Here is a 27,323-nt window from a genome sequence, read left to right as displayed (position 1 = left end):
CGGCCATGGACAACGGCAATATGGCTACCAAGCTGCGTACCTCGCCAGACCGGAATATGCCGGTGTGTAAAATAAAAAAATAATAATAATTGTGGAGTATTCTGCGAACGATACGAAATTGTTAGTGATATATTAAAACATAAGTTTTCACATTTTTTGATACAGAGGATGTATGATCATCGATTTTTACGGATACAATCACAGTTTACGGCGGCATAATATTTAAATATAATGTGCATATTATTCGCATATTATGTGCATAATCGACGGAATATTATTTGCATATTATGCCTATCCATTTATGCAACTTTTATACTGAATAGGATTTTTGAGTTTGCTGGGTGGCTGTTGATTTATGATTCTTATATGAATCATAATTAACGATGGGATGTTACTAACAATGTAATAATATACATATTATGTCAATATTATAGTAATAGTTTACGGCGGCATAATATTTAAATATTATGTGCATATTATTCGCATAATATGTGCATAATCGACGGAATATTATTTGCATATTATACCTATCCATTTATGCAACTTTTATACGGTATAAATTTTGAGTGTGCTGTGTGGGTAGTGTGAATCTTCCCCAGGAGATGGAACTGCCATAGGGAGAAGCTCAGTGCCGTAGGATAGTAATATTACCGTATTTCCCAAGATCCGCTATCACCCTCCACTCAGAACTCGCCTTCCCCCCTCTGACACTTTCCTCCTCTCCAAAATCAAACAAAAGGTCCCAGCTTGCGCAGGGATCGTGTTACGAAGACCTTAGCTTGGAAAGAAAATATCAATTTACACGAGAGCAATAGAAACGTGCCTCTCCCATTCTCCCCCACTGAACTTTTTCAGCCTACCGACTTCAAAGTTCCCCTTTTCTGGAGGTCAGCTGCTGGATGAACCACCTATTGGCCCAAAAGGTGTCTAACAATGAATTTTGGCAATTGGTATTATACTTTTATTAGATTGAAATATTAGCAATGTGCACGTAATTCAAAAAAGAATGATACCAAACACGACCTATCTATAACATTATTTAAGCATTTTAAGCAAGGAAATTGATGGAAAAGTACAATGGTGATTTCTGGCAAAACTCTATATCCTCGCAGCTGAGCCTCTTGGTAGTTGATGCAGCATTTTTTCCCAAAAAAAGGATGTCAGGTTATTATCAGTAATCAATTCACGATATTTACTATAAGTCTCACGTACTTGTCAGAGTTACTGACGAACGGATATCTTCTCAGGATATTTAGTTTCTCTCTAATAGCAATTTGAATTCATCTGCTCATCTGGCACTATGCTAATTAGAAATGAGTGGATAAGGTGTCTTCTCTTTAGGACAAAAAATTTCATGGCGCAGTCATATGGTCATGCTTCACCCTCTGCAGTATGCTCTGCGTACGGGGTATGCGATAGCAAGTGTTTTCCATGTGGATTTAATAAAGTCAATCAATCAATCAACGACATCAAGGTTTACACTGGCTGCCTCACCTCGCACACATCTGTAAACTAATCCATGTCTCTTTTTAAAACCACCGATCCAGCCATTGGAGGCATGGAAATTTTCACAGCCAATTGCTTTGCCTTTTCTTTAATAATGGAACTATCGAATGGCACATTGGAACTCCTGCTTGTTTGCACCATTTAAGAAGAACATCTTCCAATTCTGGAAACTATCCAAATTTCCTATCACGAACGTGCTTTCGCTTTTTGTCACACTGACTTAGGATTTTTTGTGGTGTCTTACAATTGTGCTTAATGTGGATGCAGGAATGTTTAATCTTTGTGCTAATTCCACTTGCTTTACGAGTGGATTTTGGTCCACTTCCTCGAGAATTTCAATCTTTTTTAAAGTTGTAATCTGCTTCACTATTCATTATCTCTCCATTTTAATTGTAATTCAACTGCCCTCGCTGTGATAATTTGTGCAATAGCAACAACAGCCCACTCGCGACATTTGTGCAGAGTGTGGCACTCCAAAGGCAACAGAAGATGAGGAGCTCTTGGTGGGGAAAATTGAGGCTTCTCATTGGCTGCAGTTTTGCATAGTCGGACATTCCCAAAAAATGGCCGCATTTTATTATTCATCACGGCACAAGAATGAGGAACTTGCATGGGTCGTAGATTGCTCTAAAAACTATTTTGAATAAGTCAAATGGATACATTAGCTCGCAAAAATACCTTCAGTTTCTCCATTCAACATCAAAAGAAATAAAAAAATTGCATTTAAAATCGAGAAAAATTTCTCTGAGCCGACCACTGCGCGAAGACACCCGAGCGTTGCCGAGGCCAGGCGTGACGTCATAGGTGCCTAAACAACCGTAGGGAGTAGGGAAATAAGGTTAGCGCATGGTGTAAAATTTGTTTTGAGGGAGTATTTAGTCGCTCATCGTCACTTTATTTTGTTCTGTTATTCTTGGGCAAGTTTTCCTATTGCTATTGTGCCTAGATTATTACTTGGGATATTAATAATGCGGCATCGGGATGATGAAGTACAAGCGTTTCACTTCGTGTGTTTTGGTTATCAGAAAAATGGATGATAACGTTGCCACTCGTTCGAATAGTACACCTGAAATTCATCTACGTCTACATAATACCCCGCAAGCCGCCTAAAAGGCGTGTGGCATGGGGTGTTAGGACACCAGCCTTTTTTTAGGACACCAAAATTGATGCCACGACCCTCATGGAATTTGTTAAGACAAATTATTGCTATACGTCGGCGGCAAATCGAGTTGTAAAAGAAACTTGTATTACTGGAGGATAACGATCGTAAGCTGTGCTGTTGACATTAGAGTAAGCTGTGCTGTTGAATTTGGCAACGCCGAATTAACGGAGAAGGTATCCGTTCTACGGTACGAATTCACAGCAAAACAGTCTGCACACAATCCACATGTGAGATCGCGAATCGGTTCCGCTGCCAACACACACACAAGCTACAACCTATTTCAATAATATAGGTAAATCCATAAACAATATACTAGCTTATACCATAAAAATATAGTGGGAAATAGGCAAATACTCTTATCAAAAACTGGATGTCACTGTCACATTCTTATGTTCATCACGTACAACTTACAATTACAGAACTCGTTATGATGAAAACATCTATTTATTCACTGATTTAAACCCTTAAATTAGCCCACACAAGTGACTTAACTCACTACTATTCGTTGAAATAATGGAATAACAAACTTCACTCACAGTTTTTATTTCAATAGCGTGATCGTGAAATGTCATACCTACGGTGAACAACGGAGATAAGCACGCCACTGACAATTTTTACACTACTGTTAGACATTTATCGATAGCGTAAAAGCACTTTTTACAATTCAATCACGATGGAATACTGATAACTCTTGGCCGATATTTTTCAACCTTGTCAAACTTTGTGCATTACAACCACTGGCACTGTGATTATTAGCAGTAGCTTAACGGGAGATGTCACGTTGAAAATAACACTATTTTGGCACAAAAATGTTCCTAGATGTCTCCAATCAGCGAGCAAAAGTTGCATTGACTGGAATTCACCCCATTATACAAGCACAGACAGTCCTAAACGACGAATTCTCCGGTACCTACGAATAAACGGATGAAGTGATTGTATATAAAAGCTAAGCGGACATTAGTAAACATCAAAATCGTTCTAATTACATACTTAAATGAATGATATGCCGTCGATAAAATCAACTTACAATTAACGTATCCCCCTTCCAATGGCCGTGGCTCAGACTCCTACAACGATGTTATTTAGGTATTATCAAATTTTTGGTTTAACTGCTCCAGTTTTATATTTTATGCCCTTACTCAGATATTAATATTATAAATAATGCAAAATACGAGGGTTTCCAAGCCTCTATCGTCGGATATTTATCTTTAAATATAAAATAATCAACACGTCTAACAAACGAAGCTCTCACAACTGCTGGCAACTGTTACAAACAATCACAACAATAACTTCGCGTGATGTTTAGGCACCTTTGACGTCATCGAGGCTTCGTCGGCAGTGGCTTGGGGGGTGAGGGAGTTTTTCCCGCGCTTTAAAATTCGTTATATTTATCATTAAATATCTCGCGAAGGAAAACTCAGATTTACATGCGGTTTTCTTTGTTGTATTCAGAAAATAATTTTCTGTCCGCCTATGAAATAAAAAAAATTCATGCAAGTTCCCCATTGAGATATGTATTTGGTAAATCACGGTCGTAGAAAGAGAGATGTGGAATAAATGTAAGAATGTCAGTGGCTGATAATGATGAAGTAAATCATGAATTCAGAGGTTTACGACCCTTAATAAGACACTAGAGAATGAATTGTGGGTTGCGTCACGGCAAGCAATTGAGTGAACCAACCAGGAAAGTGCAACATTTTCAAACGTACTAACCAAATACTTTTACCTGTATTTTGTTCGGATGGTACCGGGACCGAGAGACATTGCCATAAAAAGGAGGAAAACGTACTAAGGAGGAACGTACTAACCAAGTTCCACTGTATTTTATGTTTGAAGTATTTAGCCCATCAGAATTTAACCTTTGCTTCATCCACAGCTAGCAACAGAATATTGAAATAAATATTTGAAAATAATTTGAGATCATTTTGAATGAAATGAAATGATTTGCCAATGAGCAATAACTTTTCCATATCTGTAATCAATCCTAAAATATCAACTTAAGGCTGGAAGGCGATTATACTTGGTGGAACTTGGTGACAGGAAACATAATAAAGATACACTGTTGTATGTTCCACAGAAGTTTTAATAACCAACCCAGGTTTCAACAGTACACTATGTACACCTTGATACCTTGATAATGACATAGTGTATTGGCGAAACCTGGGTCGGTTATTAAAACTTCTGTGGAACATACAATGACAGTGTATCTTTATTATGTTTCCAATCCAAAAATACTTCAAATACAACGTGAGTGACTATCATACATTATATTGATATCATTAAATTTTTGTGGGTGTATCTGAGGAAGAAACTCAGATACATATGTCACTTAAAAAATTAAAAATAATCTTTGTCCTTGACTTTTGACTGAGTAATGACACCACATCATTCAGTAGGACTTCAAGAGTGGCCATTGGTTCATGCCACCAAAGCGTCTTTTAAATCTTGTCTCCTGGTGAGTGAATGGGCAAAACAGATTCCGAAACAAATGATGGCACCCATGAATCAAATTAAGAGGTTAAAAAAAAAAAAAAATAAAAAACAGGAATGAGTGGAAAGCAGCTACACGTGACATATCTTTGTGCGCAGCGGATACAGCGCAAATGAAATGATGTGTGAAAATCATGGTGAGTTGGTCAGTAGGAGTTCCAAATGTGTAGAAAGCAGTTCCACATGATTACACTGCTTAGGGAGCAAAAAAAAGGAAGTTACGAATGAGTAAAAATTTCATCATGTTCTCAGTTACTGGCGGAAAGGAGTTGAAATGAGTTGCATAGCAATTTCATGGCAGATTTTGGTGTTTCAAAATAGTTTCGAAAGGGTTCTGAAGCAGTTTTTCACCAGAAATGTTTCCTTGAGATCACTCACACCCCTGAGAGCATGAAGTTAGCATTATACCTAGTTTAAACCAAATGTAGACGTCTGCATTAGGTCTACATTTGGTCTTCACTAGGGGCAAATGTCACTCTTTTTTGGTCTATTGGTAACATATAATTTAGGTGTACGGTTATACCAAATGTAGACATTTTTTCACAAATACATCCACATTATACTGCAAATCTAGTAGTAACCAATTTCTCATTTCCATGACTCTAGAATTTGAGTGGTCGAATTTGGCATTTCTGCCTTTGGGGTGTCAAATGGCATATGACTGGAAGTTTGTTTTCTAGACAGTCAAGTCTAATTATGGAATACATAGGTAGTTTCTTTGATTGGATAGAGAAACAGGCACGGTGCTAAGCACCTGGGATTTATCAGTGGCCCTGACCTCTTACAAGCGCACAGCCTAGAATTTCTCGCTTTCCTTATCCCGTGTCGGCTGTGTGTTCCCAATATGTGATGCGCTCGGAAGAGGCATTCGTTCAGTTTGACTTCAATTGACTATTAGACCCTTGCTCATACGGTTGGTTTCGTTGCCTGAGATTTGTTTCGGATTTTTATGTGTTGGCATGTCTTATAGACGAATGTGTGTGATCATTTACCAGTGCCTTATTTCTTTTCAATCCTGGGATATTAGTCTTATGACAGTTCCTCTTGTAGTTACATAGTTTGTGATATTGTAGAGGCATGGCTTCAAATTCCAACAAGCAAAGAATGAGAGAAGATGAAATTTTAGCAGATTTCTGTGCTGATGACTTATCAGAGGTACCTGTTGATGCCAGTGAAGAGAGTAGTGAAAGTAAGAAAGTGAAAATGATAGAGACATTACAGTTAAAAGAAGAGAAAATCATTCTTCCATAATTAGCGACAGTGAGTCTTCGGAAATTAGTGAGAACGAAGTTGCTTATAGTGGAATTTTGGATACATGGATAAAATGAGATGTAAAAGTTACTTTGGAGAAGTTTGAAGGTACTTCTGGTGCAAAAATCAAGCCTAAACATAATGATAGTATTTCTGAAGCTGTGGAACTTTTTCTTGGTGATGGCATCTTCCAAATGATGTGTGTTGAGTCCAAACTGTATTACAGTCAGAAGTAAGGTAAATACAAATTATCTCCCAAGTCAGGAAAATGGTCTGACATTACATGTACTGTTCCTGAAATGAAGAAGTTTCTTTCAATAATATGTAATCCTCATGGGCCAAGTGAGGAAAACATCGCTGAAAGAATATTGGACGACTGATCCTTTTATTTCAATGCCTATATTCTGGAAATTGATGTCAAGAAACAGATTCGAACACATTTGGAAAGCTTGGCATTTCAATAACAATGAATTGTGCTCAAAGAAAACATTTGACAGGTTATTCAAAATACGACCCATTGGACGGACTATTTTGTAGACAAATGCCAAACAGTTTATACAAGAATTATCTCTAGATGAGGCAATGATTCCTTGGAGAGGATGGCTGAAATTCTGCACGTACAACCCAGCCAAGAAAGTGAAATATGGACTGCTTGTTCGCATGGTATGTGAAAGTGAGAATGGTTACGTTTTCAACCTGGAGATTTATGCAGCAGATGGAAAAAAAAGTTGAAGAAACTATTCTGTCAGTGCTGAAAACTTGCCTAATCCAATGGCATCACGTTTATCAGGACAACTATTATTACAGCATTAAAATAGCAGAACTCTTCTTGCCAAAAAAAAAAAAAAAACAAGAGTTTGTGGCATGAATAGAGCAAATGGAGGTCTTCCGAAGATTTTGAAGAAAGAATCCAAAAAATAGAAAAAAGGAGATTACACCATCTGCCGAAAAGGACTATTCCTACTCCTGAATTGGATAGATAAGTGGGAGGTTAGGATGATCATGACCATTCATGATGCAAGCGTGAGCATTGCTCACTGAGCAATGCAAAGAAAATAAACAACGCAACAGGGCTTGTCGTCACGAAACCCATCTGTATTGTGAAGTGTGATAATTGCATGAAGGGCGTTGACAGAGCTGATATGTATTTAGCGTACTACAGGATAATAAGAAAAACTATGAAGTGATCTAAAAAAGCTGTACTATAGTTGTTGTGTTATTTTCAACGTGACATCTCCCGTGGAGCTATTGCTAATAATCACAGTGCCAGTGGTGCACAATGCACAAAGTTTGACATGATTGAAAAATATCGGCCAAGAGTTATCAGTGTTCCATCGTGGTTGAATTGTAAAAAGTACTATCACGCTATCGATAAATGTCTAAAAGTAGTGTAAAAATTGCCAGTGGCGTGTTAACCTCCGTTGTTCACCGTAGATATGACATTTCATGATCAAGCTATCAAGATCAAAACTGTGCGTGAATTTTTTATTCTATTATTTCAACGAATAGTAGTGAGAAAAGTCACCTGTGTCACTTGCATGGGCTAATTTAAGGCTTTAAATCAGTGAATAAATAGTTGTTTACATCATAACGAGCTCTGTTATTGTAAGTTGTACATGATAAATATAAGAATGGTAGTGACTTCCAGTTTTTGATAATTGTATTTGTCTATTTTCCCCTGTATTTTAATGGTAAGTGCTAGTATATTGTTTATGGATTTACCTATATTATTGAAATAGGTTGAAGGTTGTGTGTGTGTTGGCAGCGGAACTGATTCAAGATCTCACATGTGGTTTGTGTGTAGAGTGTTTTGCTGTGAATTCGTACCATAGGATGGATAGGACTACCTTCTCCGCTAATACTTACGGAGTTGCCATATTCAACAGCTCAGCTCGTACACTTACGATCGTTATCCCCCAGTATTACAAGTTTCTTTTACATCTCGATTTGCCGCCGACGTATAGCAATAATTTGTCATAACAAAATTCCATGAGGGTCGTGGTTCATCATTTGGTGTCCTAAAAAAAGGCTGGTGTCCTATCACCCCCTGCCACATGCCTTTTAGGCGGCTTAAGGTTTATATGTAGATGTAGATGTATTTCAGGTGTACTATTCGGACGAGCGACAACGTCATCATCCATTTTTCTCATAACTATAATATACGAAGTGAAACGCTTGTCCTTCATCATCCCGATGTAATATCCCAAGTAATAATCGTGGCACAATAGCAATAGGAAAACTTGCCCAAGAATAACAGAACAAAGTAAAGTGATGATGAGCGGCTAAATACTCCCTCAAAACAAATTTTACAGCATGCGCTCAGTGTATTTCCCTACTCCCTAAGGTTGTTTAGGCACCTATGACGTCACACCTGGCCTCGGCAACGCTCGGGTGTCTTCGCGCAGTGGTCGGCTCAGAGAATTTTTTCTCGGATTTTAAAGTCAATTTTTTTTATTTCTTTTGATGATGAATGGAGAAACTTTAGCTATTTTTGTGTGCTAATGTATCCATTTTACTTATTCAAAATAGTTTTTAGAGCAATCGACAACCCATGCAAGTTCCTCATTGATACACAAATTCCATTTTAATGATCACTAATATTTAATCAATATTTAAAAATTATTGATATTTTATCGTAATTATGGATGAAAATTTATGTTTTTTTGCAAAAATATTAAATATTGAATGTTTTTGGCATTAAAATATGAATTTTGAAATGTCATTAAATCTCAATTTTTTGATTACCTTCTCAAACACTTAGTGGTACCATATATGTAGTACCAGACTGTATCACCGAAACTATTAGTGCAAGAAGAATAAAATTTGCACCTAAAAACTCATAATTTCATTGATTTTGAAACACAAGATTGCCACAATAATCAGAGAATCTTTTTAATTCAGGCATAAGCAGGTCAATTCATTTACACCTATGATTGTGCCACTCATATCCTCTGAATCCCGAGGGCTATTTGAAAGGGGGATTTGGGGGAGTAGGTAAGAGTAATGTCTGATGGAGATTGTTTGTCTCTCATATCAGTTTGGTGGCATGAAGGAGGGGGACTTCATTGTTGGCATTGGAGGCAAAGACGTCAAGTGGTCACCCCATGAAGAGGTTGTCAAGCTAATAAAAGCAGCGGGAAGGCAACTGAGTCTTCGAATTGTCACACCTATGGATCGTAACTACCTCAAGGTTTGTGTCAAGCATTTCTTAAATTTTTGATTTGTTTCAAAAAACTGTTCATAGAAGTGAAACCATATGATGAATTCAAATTGTGTATCAATGTTCTGAAGGATAGGGAATTTTTTGTCAAATATAAAGACTTTAGTGTGCAAATAATAATAATAATAATAATAACTAGAAATAAGTTCATACCTGTATCATAGATGTAAATTGTGCCAACCTATTAGCATTCTCTCTCAAAAGCTGTATTCTGCTGTATGTTCCATGATTGTCAATGTTCTCTTTTGCGAGCTACTGTATCCAACTTATGAGAAGGCTCTCTTAGAAGAAGGCGGAGGTGATGTTGACCCCCAGCAATCAATTGAGAGACGGAGGTGGACTTACCTAATTGTTCCTATGGCTCAAACACTGATCTCTTCTAAGAGCAACCCAATATTCAAACAAATTAACTGGTGTTTCTTGATGAGTGTATGTTTTCATTTGCAAGGATGGGTGGGAAATGAGATCAACCTATAAAATGTTCTGGCTTGTGGGTAACCAAAAACTAATTATGCAATAACTAGATGAACCGATGAACTTTGTATCACCTCAATACCAAAATCAATTACAGTTAGTTCTTATCGCCAAAGCTAAAATGGCTTAACAGATTCTGGTCCAATATGAATATAGCAAAGCATGAGGCCATGGTCCTCATGCTTCATTATATTCCTCTGATATGAAATATACAATTAAAAATCAATAGGTAACGTTTTTCATAATTTACAATTGGTAAGCTATTGAAGGTTCTTCTAAAATTTCTCGAGAGTTTTCCCCCTGCAGCTGATGATCGTCTGCAATGCAACTGATCAGACATGCAAGTAAACTTGGAACATTCCTTGTCAGCAAGTAAATAAAATAATTCAATTTTACGAATTTTTGGGAATTCTTATTGAAATGGTGGGTCCGGAGTATCCATGCGTTAAAATGCAAATATCCTGCTGCTTTTGCATCCTATTTTATATTTTATAAAGTTCGTGGAATACATGGTGAACCAATTAACGGATATTCCGCAGCACAGATAAACGGCACCCGGATAATCGGGAGTCTTCTGTATAATTACTCTCCATTTGAGCAAGTGATGGAAATGTAAAGAGTTGTCATTTCCTGATTTGCGCACCCAAAGTAATCACCGTTTGGTCCATCCTCTTCTTGCCCCTACTCTTTGATCAATCTGGCTGGCGCTGCCGGCAGTGATAGAGAAATGCTCGTGTCATTGCAGCTCCAGGGGTCATAGGAACATTGCTTTCCGCCGCGCAAAGGTGGATGTTGCCCAATGGAGAAGGCTTTTCTTGCATGGGAAACTAAAGTCATTTTTCCCATACATGAGCCGTCTGTTGAATAAAGACTGAAATATTGGCTTATTCCAATATCTTCGTCATGGATGCCCAGAGCATACCAATGTTGAGTCACAAAAACCGTCTTTCATTTAGTGCTTCATAAAAGGTACATTGCTGAATAGTGACTGAAAAACTTTGTTCTCTCTGATTGTGGCATAGTTGGCTGTCGACTGTGTGCCACAATTTGGTGCTCTACCAAGGTATTTTGGAATGTGAGGAATGTAATCTTTACAGCTACTGTTCTCTATTTAGCCATTCATACAATTGTGGGATTTTAAATGCAGTTGGCTGATGTGCATAGTTGTGTGTGCGATAGTCCTCAGGCAGTTGCTTTGAAGTGCTTGACGCTTCCGCTCTTCCCCTCTTTCAGCTCCAGCAGCAGCAGATGTCCAAAGGCGCCGTCTCCCCCAACTCGACCACCAGTTCGGCCTCCTCTTCATCGTCGTCGGGCGTTTCGTCGGGAACACCCCCTCCCCCCACCTGCCCCCTGCGCTACAACAGTCCGTCCTCGTCATCGTCGTCAAACGCTTCATCGGCTGGGAGCGTGGCAAGTGGACGTGCCAAAGGGGGCGCTGGCGCCAAGGGTGCAGCGCCACCTGGGAGTGCCCGGGGGGGCGATGGCGAGAAGAGCACGCTGCCATGGAACCCATTCCGCAAGGCGGTGGCGCTCTCAATCGGGTGTGGGGAGCGCAAGGCAGCCACGGGGCGCGAGGAGGATGATGTGGAGAACGTGATCTTGCGGTGAGGATTGCGTTGCGTGGTAAAGAAAGTGCTCAAGAGGCAAAAGTGCTCACTTTTTGGCTTGCCCTTGTACAGTTGCTCGTCCAGTGAAAGGTGAATGCAATCTTAGCCAACAAACTGAGAGTGGAGTGGTTGTGGTTCCATCCAAACTGCGTTTAGTTTTGGGGAATCTCACAAAAGGTATGTTGTGGGTGGTACATAATTAGAGTCTGTTCCAGAAACTATTATTCATGTCTCATGGGGAATTTACGTGTAATATGTACATAATTCTACCCCTCATTGACTTAAGAGCCGTGGACCAGGAAGATATCTGACACATCATATATTCATGAAGCGCAATTTTAGCGTGCTATAGCCCAAGTGCTTCTGATTCATGCCCACCTTCCCCTCCTCTCCCCTGCGCCAACATCCACCACTGCGCTCAACAAACGCAAAGTGCAATTAAAGACAAGTGAATCTTACTTCCACAATTGTAATTGCTCAGAGAAATGTTTTTGAATCTAGATAAAAATTGAGGATGTGAACATAATGGTTTTGCATCATATGAAATCTGTTTGGATGTCCAAATCTCACCTTAATTTGTGGAAGAGAAATTACTTGCCTAAAATTTTTTAGCCCAATGGCTGTATTGCCATTTTGCATGTTTATACACTCACAAATAATGTCTTCCTGATAAAATTTTGGTGGTATTCATAATTAGCCCATTAATATGTGAGTTGTGGTGAGAGGGGAGCGTTGAAGGGAGAATGAGGTTTCTGGGAGAATGAGAAAGGAGGTTTCATCTGGTGGCTTGAATGGAAGGAGGGAGCTTGCCAGCAGCCTGAGTTGTCTCTCCCACGCATGAGAAGCACAACGCAATGGAGGCAAGAGGAAGGAGGAGACTGTTTTGACTGAAGCATCACATTCATCACTGTACAGAATCCCATTGTCATCACCAGAGGACTCTGATTTTGTCTTCTTCTTAAGTGCAATCTATATAACTCTTATACTTCCATTTGAATGAAATTTTTGTGAAGAAAGACGCTGGTGGGTCCATGTTCAACTGCTCATATTTTTTCCTCTCATCAATCTAATTTTCCAACCAAGAGTGTAAAAATCATTGCCCAGACAGCACACATGCAACATGAATGTACATGTGTGTAATAATTATGCACTGAGTGTGTATGGTAGAGTTGAATGTACACGTACGTGTGCACGGGTGATACTGTACCATGACAACTAGATGCAGTGAACTGCCGATTATCTGCACTTATGATGGCAAGATTAATCAGAAAATGCTGATAATCCATACTTTCACTTTCTTTTTTAATTATGTTCGTAATTTACGCAAATCAAACAATATGTTATTATTTATGCTTGTTGTCTGTTTGTGAGATTTCTTAGGCGACTCACCGAGAACTTTCTTATCCTCACCTTGAGTCTTTTTTGTGGTGATACTGTCATCCTGCTTGCTTTCACACTGCTCTGTGTGCTGCAGCAGACTGCCTTTGCGTGAGAGTGCAATCTCCACTCCCTTCGTATCTGTTTTCGCTACCTTCACCTCCACTTTCTCTCCTCTTTGACCTTGACTGGTTGCGGCATAGGCATTGTCCTTATCTGTCATCTCCGGACCATGCTAGTCATAGTGGGACGAAAATCCCTGATTCCCTTTGGGCTGTATTCTACCACATGAAAGGCTGCCTTAATTATTGTAAATTTTTGGCATTTAATGTACCTACATATAAAGATGGTATGTAACATTTCCTTAACTTACGATTGGTCATCTATTGGAAAAATCTTCTAAAATTAATGAAAAATGTTTTTAGGCCACTTATTGTGCCCTGAAATACTTGAGTTGACTTCCAAGTAAACTAATTACGTTTCTTGTTTGCAAGTGATGAAAATAATTATGTCTTATGAAGGTAATTCTAATTGAAATTTTGTCTTTTCATCCTTCCATCAAAGTACAATAATCAGGGTGTTTTTGCAAGCAATTTTATCGTTTATAATTATCAAGGAACATTTGGGAGGATGTTGAAAATCACAATAACACTCTCATGGATAATCTGCTCATGCTTGCATGGATATGCGGGAGTTTACTGCACCTATGTACGTATATGCTATGTATAATATCATCTGTTGGGGGCACATAATGCAGAATACTCTGTACATTTAATGTATAAAGTAGGTGTATGTGCTACAATCTTTCAAATTACTTATAATTTTATCGATTAAACTTGATTGTGAACAAATAAATATGATGTGAAACACTTAAAAATATTCACCTGGTCAAGAGGTTTGTTTTTTGATTGGGCCTAACCTTTTGGAATGTGCTTGGATCAACTGTTTGGAAACTGTACCATTAACATGGCCACTGGTGTGCTGTCTGGATAGTCTCTTAGTTACCAGGCTCACTGAATTATAACAACAACAATCAGTGTATGCATTTCACTCACTTGACTCAGTTTATGTTTTGTGCTTGGAAATTTGGATTGGTGCATAGTCATGTAGTTAGCATTAGGGTGTGAAGTATAGGCTGCAAAGTGAAAAGTTTGCTCATGTTGGAGAATCAACTGTTTCCTCAAAAAATGGGTGGTTGCTCACTACTCCTAGAACTTGCTGTTGTCATCTTGTTTCAAGTGGTGTATTTACTTTTGCTAGTGAAAGTTTGTGGAAAGTAATTTATTTCTAAATTATTTAAGCCTCCTCAGTCATTGTACATTTCCATGTTTGCTTGAAGCTTATTCTTGTGGGAAATTATTCCGTGCAAGTTTCAATGTTTTTCTGTAAATCTGTCCACCAATCGAGTCAGACAGGAGTGAGATGTGGTGAATTCAGTATTAGGTTAAATTTTTTGGGTGTTATTATCTGGCTCTATTTTTGCTGCAGTCATTATTCTTAATGCTTTTAAGAATATGTCAGTCATGTCATGTTCATCCGTGAAAGAAATAATCTTGGAGGAACACCAAAGTAGTCCTGGTTAGTATTCTTCAAGAATTGTGTTTTCTTTTGTTAAATATGGATTTTGTATGTCGCATTAATGTTTTGTGAGCATGGTGAGACAATTCAGCCAAAATCCTGTGCTTTGAGCTGTTTTTCCCCTGTAAATGTAGCATACCTTACTTGAGACATGTACGTTACTTTGGTTCTAAGTCTTTGTGGCCTCACAGATGCAGCCAGAAGAGCCTATGTATGTATCATTTGTTGATCATTGACCTGTGGACCACAGAATGTGTTTGTTATTGCTGCTGGGGAAGGCAATGGTGTCTTCACCCTTTGTTGCATTCTTATTCTCAGATGCATGCATTTACATTCTGATGTGAAAGGTTTGAAATTTGCCCCCTCATGGCAGTGAAATCGTTGAATTGAAAAGAGGCATTGTACTATATTGCCTGTGGGTGGTTGTCATGACTTCTGTTCTGATTCCATCGTCTGGCATTGTCACTGTGAAATGCTCCATATACAACCGTTGCAATAAATTTGCCGAAGATATTTTGTGTTCTCTGTCTGTCATCCAGCCATGCTAATTCAGAATGTTCTTACATACTTAGGTATGTCATCAGAGTTGTTGGTAACATTCGTGTACTCCAGTAATGAAATACGGCACTTACATTTGTATAAATATGTATGCATATATGTAGTTCATTCATGTGTCGAGGACCAATAGCAATTACCTAGGTGATGTTTATTATTTAATCTGGCATTACTAACTGCTAAGCTGGCATCAAATTGACTAATTACTATTGTTTTAGTTAATTATAAATATTTGTTGCCACCTTAAAGGTTGTTCAATGTACAATGTCAGGGATTGTATGCATATTCTCTATCACCCTATTCACTTAGGACCAATTCCAATGAAAATTTAGTTGAAAGTCCTGATCAAGACTTAACTGTATTCATTGGCTGTAATTTTTGTATATTACTTGCCACTGTGTATATCTATATTTCAAATATAATATTCATCGAGGAACTGAATTTTTCAATTCTACCCCAAAAGGAAATGTGAGAGAATGAATGTTTTCTTTGGCATCTATGGTTGGGGAAATGGTTTCAATGGTTTTTATTCACTCAGTAATAGTTGCTGGGTTACGAATTTCAGTCTTGCCATTGTGGTATTTCAAATTAGAGATAGAGCAACAGAGATGGATAACTTATCCTAAGATGGAGAAGGATGTGTGATTCTGAGGATGGAGGATAAAGGTGGTCCAGAATTTTTTTTTCTGCAAGTTGCAAGTGCAGATGAAGATTTCTGTACAGTTCCATAAGAAAAAGTCTTGAAAAATGTACGGTGGAATAAATGTGGAAATTTCTGGTTGAAAATAACGATGGACTTCATGTGATTTTGGTCAACGTAGAATTCACCATCGATAAACACCATCTTTTGTAATTCTTCGTTAAAACTTTCGCGGGTGCTCGTCATGTTGAATTAAAACTTTTGGGCTATGTCGCCGCGTCAGATTTTGGGTGGCCCCAACGTAAGGGTGGCCCCAAAATAAGCGACCAGAACAACTTTGCCGAAGAGAGGAAGAAGCTAGAGGCCATTCTACGGGCAAATGCATTCGACGACAGAGTTATCTCTCGAACATTTAATAAAGTTATCAGAAAGAACAACGAGATCAAAATCAACACCGCAGAAGCAGCGAACTCCTCTGTAAATGACCTCAGCGACCAGAAGAAAGCCTTCCTACCATACATTAAGGGGACGACTGACAATAGGAAATATCCTACGCAAATTCCAGATAAGGACAATATTCTCGCCTCACGTACAGATAAAACATCTATTGAAAACCGTCAAGGATAGAACTGCCAGACCTGTGGGCAGAACTACATCGGCGAAACAGGCAGATCAGTTAAAACACGTCTAGAGGAACACGAGAGAGCAATTCGACTGGGGCAGTCAACGAAGTCCGCGGTAGCCGAACACGCAGCGCTGGGCCACACAATCGAACTTAACCCTAGGAAGACTGAAAAAAAACTATCGCGTAGTAGCCTGACTGGGTCCAATGGACCCTTAAACATTTTTTCCACAATATTACTAGTTTATGATGAATTTAGGCTGAGTTAAGTGATGGTTTCCATCTTTTTTACTTCCTCAACATATTTCTTCACGTCTTTATTATTATTAAATTATTTTGTTGGAAGCTAGTACTGCAGGGAAGCATAATATTATTCCTTCTACCAGAAATATCACTTCACCTAACCCATTTTTATGAATATTCATTAGCACAATTGCATTAACACAAATAACAAAATTAATTTTTGGTGATTGATAAATAAGATATGTAACAAATTTAACGAAACAAAAGTATTATGCATTTGCAAATGTTTAAAAAACAGCTATGCTACAACAGCCCTTGATTGCATAAAATTTATGAATGCTCTTGACATATATTTTTCGCACATCGTGAAGAGGATGTTCGTGTCGTTCTATCCTTTTTGTTGTTGCACTTACGACACTTATTTTCCTTGGTAATTATGCTAAGGTTGTCAAGGAGTGTGTCACATTTTCTTCTTCGCGATTTCAGTATCAGTAAAATATATTCACAACTTTAAAAATTCAGCAGAAATAATTCCATTCATTCGTATTGTTTTATTTTTCAATAACCCAGCCACTGCTCGCAAAAAGCATAATTATGGTAGGATTTTAACCAGATGACTCTTAAATTATTTTAAACAAAAATTCACACAATGCCTATAAGTATCAATAAAATATATTCACAAGTTTCATAAATACAGCAGAAATAATTCCATTCATTCGCATTGTTTTATTTTTGAATAACCCAGCCACTGCTCGTAAAAACCATAATTATTGTCGGATTTTAACAAAATAACTCTTAAAATATTATAAACACAAATTCACACAATAACTTTAAGTATGAATAAAATATTTTCACAACTTTCAACAATACTCTAGAAATAATTACATTCATTCGTATTGTTTTATTTTTCAATAACCCATCCACTGCTCGTAAAAACCAAATTTATGGTCGGATTTTAACCAGATAACTATTAAAATATATTAAACACAAATTCGAACAATACCAATAAGTATCAGTGAAATATTTTCACAACTTTCAAAAATACAGCAGAAATAATTCCATTCATTCGTATTGTTTTATTTTTCAATATTCAAGCCACTGCTCGTAAAAACCATAACTATGGTCGGATTTTAACCAAATAACTTTTAAAATATTTAAATAACAAAATTCACACAAAGCCTATAAGTATCAGTAAAATATATTCACAACTTTCAAAAATACAGCAGAAACATTTACTTTCATTCGTATTGTTTTTTCTCAAAAACCCAGCCACTGCTCGTAAAAAATATATTAATGGTCGGATTTTAACCAGATAACTCTTAAAATATTTTAAACACAAATTAACACAATGCCTATAGGTATCAATAAAACATTTTCACAACTTTCAACAATACACTAGAAATAATTCCATTCATTTGTATTGCTATATTTTTCAAAAACCAAGCCACTGCTCGTAAAAACCATAATTATTGTCGGATTTTCACCAAATAACTCCTAAAATATTTAAACCTCAAATTCACACAATGGTTATAAGTATCAGTAAAATATTTTCACAACTCACAAAAATACAGCAGAAATATTTCCATTCATTCGTATTGTTTCATTTTTCAATAATCAAGCCGCTGCTCGTAAAAACCATAATTATGGTCCGATTTTAAACAAATAACTCTTAAAATATTTTAAACACAAATTCAAACAAACCCTATAAGCTTCAGTAAAATATATTGACAACTTTCAAAAATACAGCAAAAATAATTCCATTCATTCATATTGTTTTTTTTTGGAATAACCCAAACACTGCTAGTAAAAACCGTAATTATTATCGGATTTTAACCAGATAACTCTTAAAATATTTTACACACATATTCACACAATGCCTATAAGCGTCAGTAAAATATTTTCACAACTTTCCAAAATACACTAGAAATAATTCCATTCATTCGTATTGCTTTATTTTTGTATAACCAAGCCACTGCTTCTAAAAACCATAATTATAGTCGGATTTTAACCAGATAAATCTGAAAATATTTTAAACACAAATTCACACAAGTCCTATAAGTATCAGTTAAATATTTTCACAACTTTCAAAAATACACTGGAAATAGTTCCATTCATTCGTATTGCTTTATTTTAGTATAACCAAGCCACTGCTCGTAAAAACCATAATTATGGTCGGATTTTAAAAAATAACTCTTAAAATATTTTAACCACAAATTCACACAATGCCCATAAGTATCAGTTAAATATTTTCACATTTTTCAGAGATAAAGCAGAAATAATTCCATTCATTCGTATTGCTTTATTTTAGTATAACCAAGCCACTGCTCGTAAACGCCGTAATTATTGTCGGATTTTCACCAAATAACTCCTAAAATATTTAAACCTCAAATTCACACAATGGTAATAAGTATCAGTAAAATATTTTCACAACTCACAAAAATACAGCAGAAATAATTCCATTCAATCGTATTGTTTAATCTTTGAATAACCCAGCCACATCTCGTAAAAACCATAATTATGGTCAGATAACTCTTAAAATATTTGAAACACAAATAAGAACAAACCCTATAAGGTTCATTAAAATATTTTCACAACTTTCAACAATACACTAGAAAGAATTCCATTCATTTGTTTGGCTTTATTTTCAATAACCCAGCCACTGCTCGTGAAAACCAAAATTATAGTCGGATTTTAACCAGATAACTCTTAAAATATTTTAAACACAAATTCACACTATGCATATATGTATCAGTGAAATGTATTCAAAACTTTCAAAAATACACCAGAAATATTTCCATTCATTCGTATTGTTTTATCTTTGAATAACACAGCCACTGCTAGTATAAACCATAATTATGGTCCGATTTTAAACAGATAACTCTTAAAATATTTTAAACACAAATTCAAACAAACCCTATAAGTTTCAGTATAATATTTTCACATCTTTCAAAAATACAGCAGAAATAATTCCATTCATTCATATTGTTTTTTTAAATAACCAAGCCACTGCTAGTAAAAACCGTAATTATTATCGGATTTTAACCAGATAACTCTTAAAATTTTTTAAACACATATTCACACAATAACTATAAGTGTCAGTAAAATATTTTCACAACTTTCAAAAATACAGCAGAAATATTTCCATTCATTCGTCTTGTTTTTTTAAATAATCAATCCACTGATCGTAAAAACCATAATTATTGTCGGATTTTAAACAAATATCTCCTAATATATTTGAACCACAAATTCACACAATGCCTATAAGTATCAGTAAAACATTTTCACAACTTTCAAAAATAGAGCAGAATTAATTCCATTCATTCATATTGTTTTTTTTAATAACCCAGCAACTGCTAGTAAAAACCTTAATGAGTATCGGATTTTAACCAGAAAACTCCTAAAATATTTTAAACACATATTCATACAATGCCTATAAGTATCAGTAATATTTTTTCACATCTTTCAAAAATACAGCAGAAATATTTCCATTCATTCGTATTATTTTATCTTTGAATAACACAGCCACTGCTAGTAAAAACCATAATTATGGTCCGATTTTAAACAGATAACTCTTAAAATATTTTAAAAACAAATTCGAAGAAACCCTATAAGTTTCAGTAAAATATTTTCACATCTTTAAAAAATACAGCAGAAATAATTCCATTCATTCATATTGTTTTTTTTAATAGCCAAGCCACTGCTAGTAAAAACCGTAATTATTATCGGATTTTAACCAGATAACTCTTAAAATATTTTAAACACATATTCACACAATAACTATAAGTGTCAGTAAAATATTTTCACAACTTTCAAAAATACAGCAGAAATATGTACATTCATTCGTCTAGTTTTTTTTCGAATAACCCAGCCACTACTCGTAAAAACCATAATTATGGTCGGATTTTAACCATATAACTCTTAAAATATTTTAAACACAAATTTACACAAAGTATCAGTGAAATATTTTCACAAATTTCAAAAATACACTAGAAACAGTTCCATTCATTCGTATTGTTTTATTTTTGAATAACCCAGCCACTGCTCGTAAAAATTATAATTATAGTCCGATTTTAAACAGATAACTCTTTATATATTTTAAACAAAAATTCAAACAAACCTTATAAGTTTCAGTAAAATATTTTCACAACTTTCAAAAATACAGCAGAAATATATACATTCATTCGTCTAGTTTTATTTTCGAATAACCCAGCCAATACTCGTAAAAACCATAATTAGGGTCGGATTTTAACCATATAACTCTTAAAATATTTTAAACACAAATTTACACAAAGTATCAGTGAAATATTTTCACAAATTTCAAAAATACACTAGAAACAGTTCCATTCATTCGTATTGTTTTATTTTTGAATAACCCAGCCACTGCTCGTAAAAATTATAATTATAGTCCGATTTTAAACTGATAACTCTTTATATATTTTAAACACAAATTCAAACAAACCTTATAAGTTTCAGTAAAATATTTTCACAACTTTCAAAAATACAGCAGAAATATTTCCATATATTCGTCTTCTTTATTTTTGAATAACCAAGGCACTACTCGTAAAAACCATAATTATGGTCGGACTTTTACCAGATAACTCTTAAAATATTTGAAACACATATTCACACAATGCCTATAAATGTCAGTATAATATTTTCACAACTTTCAAAAATACCGCAGAAATATATCCATTCATTCGTCTTGTTTTATTTTAGAATAACCCAGGCACTATACCAGGTAAAACCCATAATTATGGTCGGATTTTAACCAAATAACTCTTAAAATATTTTAAACCCAAATTCACACAAGGCCTTTAAGTATCAGTAAAAAACTTTCACAACTTTCAAAAATATACTAGAAATAGTTTGAAAGAAATAGTTTGAAATCTAGGGGTCATTCTGTATTTCTCATACCTTAGCAGTAACTCTACGAATTCTTTTAGCATTTTAAATTTTAAATGTCAATTCGTATTTTTCTTACCTCAGCAGTGAAACTACGAATTCTATTAGAATACTGAATTTTAGGTGTCATTTCATATTTTTCTTACCTCAGCAGTAACTCTACGAATTCTTTTAGAATTTCTAATTATAGATGTCATTTCGTATTTTTCTTACCTCAGCAGTAACTCTACGAATTCTTTTAGAATTTTTAATTATAGATGTTATTTCGATTTTTTCTTACCTCAGAAGTAACTTTTGGAATTCTTTTAGAATTTTAAATTTATGGTGTCATTTCTATCTTTTTAACCTTAGCAGTAACTCTCCGAATTCTTTTAGAATTTTGAATTCTTGTTGTCATTTCGTATTTTTGTTACCTTAGCAGTAACTCTACGAATTCTTTTAGAAATTTGAATTCCATATGTCATTTCGTATTTTTCTTCCCTCAGCAGAGAAACTACGAATTCTTTTAGAATTTAAATTCTAGATGTCATTTCGTATTTTTCACACCTCAGCATTAACTCTCTTAATTCATTTAGAATTTTGAATTCTAAATATCATATCGTATTTTTCTTACCTCAGCAGTAACTCTACGAATTATTTTAGCATTTTAAATTCTAGATGTCATTTCGTATTTTTCTTACCTCAGCAGTGACTATATGAATTCTTTTAGAATTTTTAATTTTAGGTGTCATTTCGTATTTTTCTTACCTCAGCTGTGAAAGTACGAATTCTTTTAAAATCTTGAATTCTAGATTTAGTTTCGTATTTTTCTAATCTCAGCAGTGAAACTACGAATACTTTTAGAATTTTGAATTCTAGAAGTCATTTCGTATTTTACTCAGCTCAGCAGTGAAACTACGAATTCTTTTAGAATTATAATTCTAGATGTAATTTCATATTTTTCTTACCTTAGCAGTACCTCTCCGAATTCTTTTAGAATTTTAAATTTTAGGTGACATTTCGTATTTTTCTTACCAAAACAGTGAAACTACGAATAAATTTAGCATTTTAAGTTCTAGATTTCATTTCGTTCTTTTCTTACCTCAGCAGTGAACTACGAATTCTCTTACTATCTTGAATTCTAGATATCATTTCGTATTTTCCTTACCTCAGCAGTAACTCTACGAATTCTTTTAGAATTTTGAATTCCATACGTCATTTCGTTTATTTCTTGCCTCAGCAGTAACTCTACCAATTCTTTTAGAATTTTGAATTTTAGGTGTCATTTCGTATTTTTGTTACCTTAGTTTCAACTCTACGAATTCTTTTAGAATTTTAATTTATAGATGTCAATTCGTATTTATCTTACTTCAGCAATAACCCTATGAATTTTTTTAGAATTTTGAATTTATGGTGTCATTTCGTATTTTTCTTACCGAAGCAGTGAAACTACGAATTCTTTTAGAAATTTGAACTTATGGTGTCATTTCGTATTTTTCTTACCTCAGCAGTACCTCTCCGAATTCTTTTAGAATTTTAAATTTTTTTTGACATTTCGTATTTTTCTTACTACAACTGTGAAACTACGAATTCTTTTAGAATTTTTAATTTTAGGTGTTATTTCGTATTTATCTTACCTCAGCAGTTACTCTACGAATTCTTTTAGAATTTTGAATTTATGGTGTCATTTCGTATTTTTCGTACCTAATCAGTAAATATACGAATTCTTTTAGAATTTTTAATTTTAAGAGTCATTTCGTATTTTTGTTACATTAGTATTAATTCTACGAATTTTTTTAGAATTTTTAATTCTAGGTGTCATTTCGTATTTATCGTACTTCCAGCAGTGAAACTACGAATTCTTTTAGAATTTTGAACTTTAGGTGTCATTTCGTATTTTTCTTAACTCAGCAGTAACTCTACGAATTCTTTGAGAATTTATAATTCTAGTTGTTAATTTGTTTTTTTCTTACCTCAGAAGTAACTCTTGGAATTCTTTTAGAATTTTAAATTTATGATGTCATTTCGTATTTTTCTTACTACAGCAGTGAAACAACGAATTCTTTTAGAATTTCGTATTTTAGGTGCCATTTCGTATTATTCTTACCTCAGCATGTAACTACAAATTCTTTCATATTTTTGAATTTTACGTGTAATATCCAATTTTTCATACCTCTGCAGTAACTCTAGGAATTCTTTTAGAATTTAAAATTCTAGATGTCACTTCGTATTTTCCTTACCTCAGTAGTGAAGCTACGAATTCTTTTAGAATTTTGAATTTTAGGTGTCATTTCGTATTTGTCATACCTCAGCAGTAACTCTACGAATTATTTTAGCATTTTAAATTCTAGATGTCATATCGTATTTTTTTCACCTCAGCAGTAACTCTACGAATTCCTTCAGAATTTTAATTTCTAGATGTCATTTCGTAGTTTTCTTACCTCAGCAGTAACTCTCAGTATTCTTTTTGAATTTTGAATTCTAGATGTCATTTCGTATTTTTCTTACCTCAAAAGTAACTCTCCTAATTCTTTTTGAATTTTAAATTCTAGATGAAATTTCGTATTTTTTTATCTTAGCAGTAATTCTCCGAATTCTTTTAGAAATTTGAATTTTTGGTGTCATTACGTATTTTTCTTACCTCAGCAGTAACTATACGAATTCTTTTATAATTTTGATTTCTAGATGTCATTACGTATTTTGTTACCTTAGCAGTAACTTTCCGAATTCTTTTAGAATTTTTAATTCTAAATGTCATATCGTGTTTTTCTTACCTTAGCAGTAACTCTACGAATTCTTCTAGAATTTAAATTCTAGATGTCATTTCGTATTTTTCATACCTTTAGCAGTAACTCTCCGAATTCATTTAGAATTTTGAATTCTAAATGTCATATCGTATATTTCTTACCTCAGCAGTAACTCTACGAATTCTTTTAGAATTATAAATTCTTGATGTTATTTCGTTTTTTTCTTACCTCAGCAGTAACTCTACGAATTCTTTTACAATTTTGAATTTAAGGTGTCATTTCGTATTTTTCTTACCTCAGCAGTGAAACTACGTATTCTTTTAGAATTTTGAATTCTAGATGTCATTTCGTATTTTTTTATCTCAGCAGTGAAACTACGAATTTTTTTGGGAATTTCGAATTCTAGATGTCATTTCGTATTTTCCTTACCTCCGCAGTAACTCTCCGAATTCTTTTTGAATTTTGGATTCTAGATGTCATTTTGTATTTTCTTTACCTCAGCAGTAATTCAACGAATTCTTTTAGAATTTTAAAGTTTAGGTTTCATTTCGTACTTTTCTTACCTCAACAGTGAAACTACAAATTCTTTTAGAATATCGAATTTTAGGTGCCATTTCATATTATTCTTACCTCAGCAGTAACTCTACAAATTCTTTCATAATTTTGAATTTTACGTGTAATATCCAATTTTTCATACCTCTGCAGTAACTCTAGGAATTCTTTTAGAATTTAAAATTCTAGATGTCATTTCGTATTTTCCTTACCTCAGCAGTGAAGCTTTGAATTCTTTTATAATTTTTAATTTTAGGTGTCATTTCGTATTTTTCATATCTCAGCAGTAACTCTACGAATTATTTTAGCATTTTAAATTCTAGATGTCATTTTGTATTTTTTTCACCTCAGCAGTAACTCTACGAATTCCTTCAGAATTTTAAATTCTAGATGTCATTTCGTATTTTTCTTACCTCAAAAGTAACTCTCCTAATTCTTTTTGAATTTTAAATTCTAGACGTCATTTCGTATTTTTTTATCTTAGCAGTAATTCTCCGAATTCTTTTAGAAATTTGAATTTTGGGTGTCATTACGTATTTTTCTTACCTCAGCAGTAACTATACGAATTCTTTTGTAATTTTGAATTCTAAATGTCATATCGTATTTTTCTTACCTTAGCAGTAACTCTACGAATTCTTTTAGAATTTTAAATTCTAGATGTTATTTTGTTTTTCTCTTACCTCAGCAGTACCACTACTAATTCGTCTAGAATTTTGAATTTTAGGTGTCATTTCGTATTTTTCTTACCTCAGCAGTGTTCTTTTAGAATTTAAATTCTAGATGTCATTTCGTATTTTTCATACCTTTAGCAGTAACTCTCCGAATTCATTTAGAATTTTGAATTCTAAATGTCATATCGTATTTTTCTAACCTCAGCAGTAACTCTAGGAATTCTTTTAGAATTTTAAATTTATGATGTCATTTCGTATTTTTCTTACTACAGCAGTGAAACTACGAATTCTTTTAGAATATCGAATTTTAGGTGCCATTTCATATTATTCTTACCTCAGCAGTAACTCTACAAATTCTTTCATAATTTTGAATTTTACGTGTAATATCCAATTTTTCATACCTCTGCAGTAACTCTAGGAATTCTTTTAGAATTTAAAATTCTAGATGTCATTTCGTATTTTCCTTACCTCAGCAGTGAAGCTTTGAATTCTTTTATAATTTTTAATTTTAGGTGTCATTTCGTATTTTTCATATCTCAGCAGTAACTCTACGAATTATTTTAGCATTTTAAATTCTAGATGTCATTTTGTATTTTTTTCACCTCAGCAGTAACTCTACGAATTCCTTCAGAATTTTAAATTCTAGATGTCATTTCGTATTTTTCTTACCTCAAAAGTAACTCTCCTAAATCTTTTTGAATTTTAAATTCTAGACGTCATTTCGTATTTTTTTATCTTAGCAGTAATTCTCCGGATTCTTTTAGAAATTTGAATTTTGGGTGTCATTACGTATTTTTCTTACCTCAGCAGTAACTATACGAATTCTTTTGTAATTTTGAATTCTAAATGTCATATCGTATTTTTCTTACCTTAGCAGTAACTCTACGAATTCTTTTAGAATTTTAAATTCTAGATGTTATTTTGTTTTTCTCTTACCTCAGCAGTACCACTACTAATTCGTCTAGAATTTTGAATTTTAGGTGTCATTTCGTTTTTTTCTTACCTCAGCAGTGTTCTTTTAGAATTTAAATTCTAGATGTCATTTCGTATTTTTCATACCTTTAGCAGTAACTCTCCGAATTCATTTAGAATTTTTAATTCTAAATGTCATATCGTATATTTCTAACCTCAGCAGTAACTCTAGGAATTCTTTTAGAATTATAAATTCTAGATGTCATTTCGTTTTTTTCTTACCTCAGCAGTAACTCTACGAATTCTTTTACAATTTTGAATTTAAGGTGTCATTTCGTATTTTTCTTACCTCAGCAGTGAAAGTACGTATTTTTTTAGAATTTTGAATTCTAGATATCATTTCGTATTTTTTTATCTCAGCATTGAAACAACGAATTTTTTTGGGAATTTCTAATTCTAGATGTCATTTCGTATTTTTCTTACCTCCGCAGTAACTCTCCGAATTCTTTTTGAATTTTGGATTCTAGATATCATTTTGTATTTTCTTTACCTCAGCAGTAATTCTCCGAATTCTTTTAGAATTTTAAAGTTTAGGTTTCATTTCGTACTTTTCTTACCTCAGCAGTAACTCTACGAATTCATTTATAATTTTGAATGTTAGGTGACATTTCGTTATTTATTACCTTAGCAGTAACTATCCGAAATCTATTAGAATTTTAAATTTAAGGTGTCATTTCGGTTTTTACATACCTCAGCAGTAACTATACGAATTATTTCAGCATTTTAGATTCTAGATGTCATTTCGTATTTTTCTTACCTCAGCAGTAACTCTCCG

The 27,323-nt window shown here is 34.4% G+C and overlaps 1 protein-coding gene across 1 annotated transcript in view; it reads left to right on the top strand.

Annotated features, from left to right (window-relative positions):
- Nucleotides 1-15,656, top strand: part of LOC124155336 (rhophilin-2) — a 273,661-nt gene extending 258,005 nt beyond the window's left edge. The window contains exons 13-14 of the mRNA XM_046529068.1: nucleotides 9,447-9,599; nucleotides 11,337-15,656. Coding sequence (XP_046385024.1) covers nucleotides 9,447-9,599; nucleotides 11,337-11,711 — 528 coding nt within the window. The 3' untranslated portion in view covers nucleotides 11,712-15,656. The remainder of the gene's footprint in view (nucleotides 1-9,446; nucleotides 9,600-11,336) is intronic.
- Nucleotides 15,657-27,323: the final 11,667 nt, after the last annotated feature.

The sequence above is a fragment of the Ischnura elegans genome, chromosome 3 (genome assembly GCF_921293095.1).
Source record: "Ischnura elegans chromosome 3, ioIscEleg1.1, whole genome shotgun sequence".
NCBI classification, from domain to species: Eukaryota; Metazoa; Arthropoda; class Insecta; order Odonata; family Coenagrionidae; genus Ischnura; species Ischnura elegans.
This window is presented reverse-complemented; position numbering and strand designations above follow the sequence as displayed.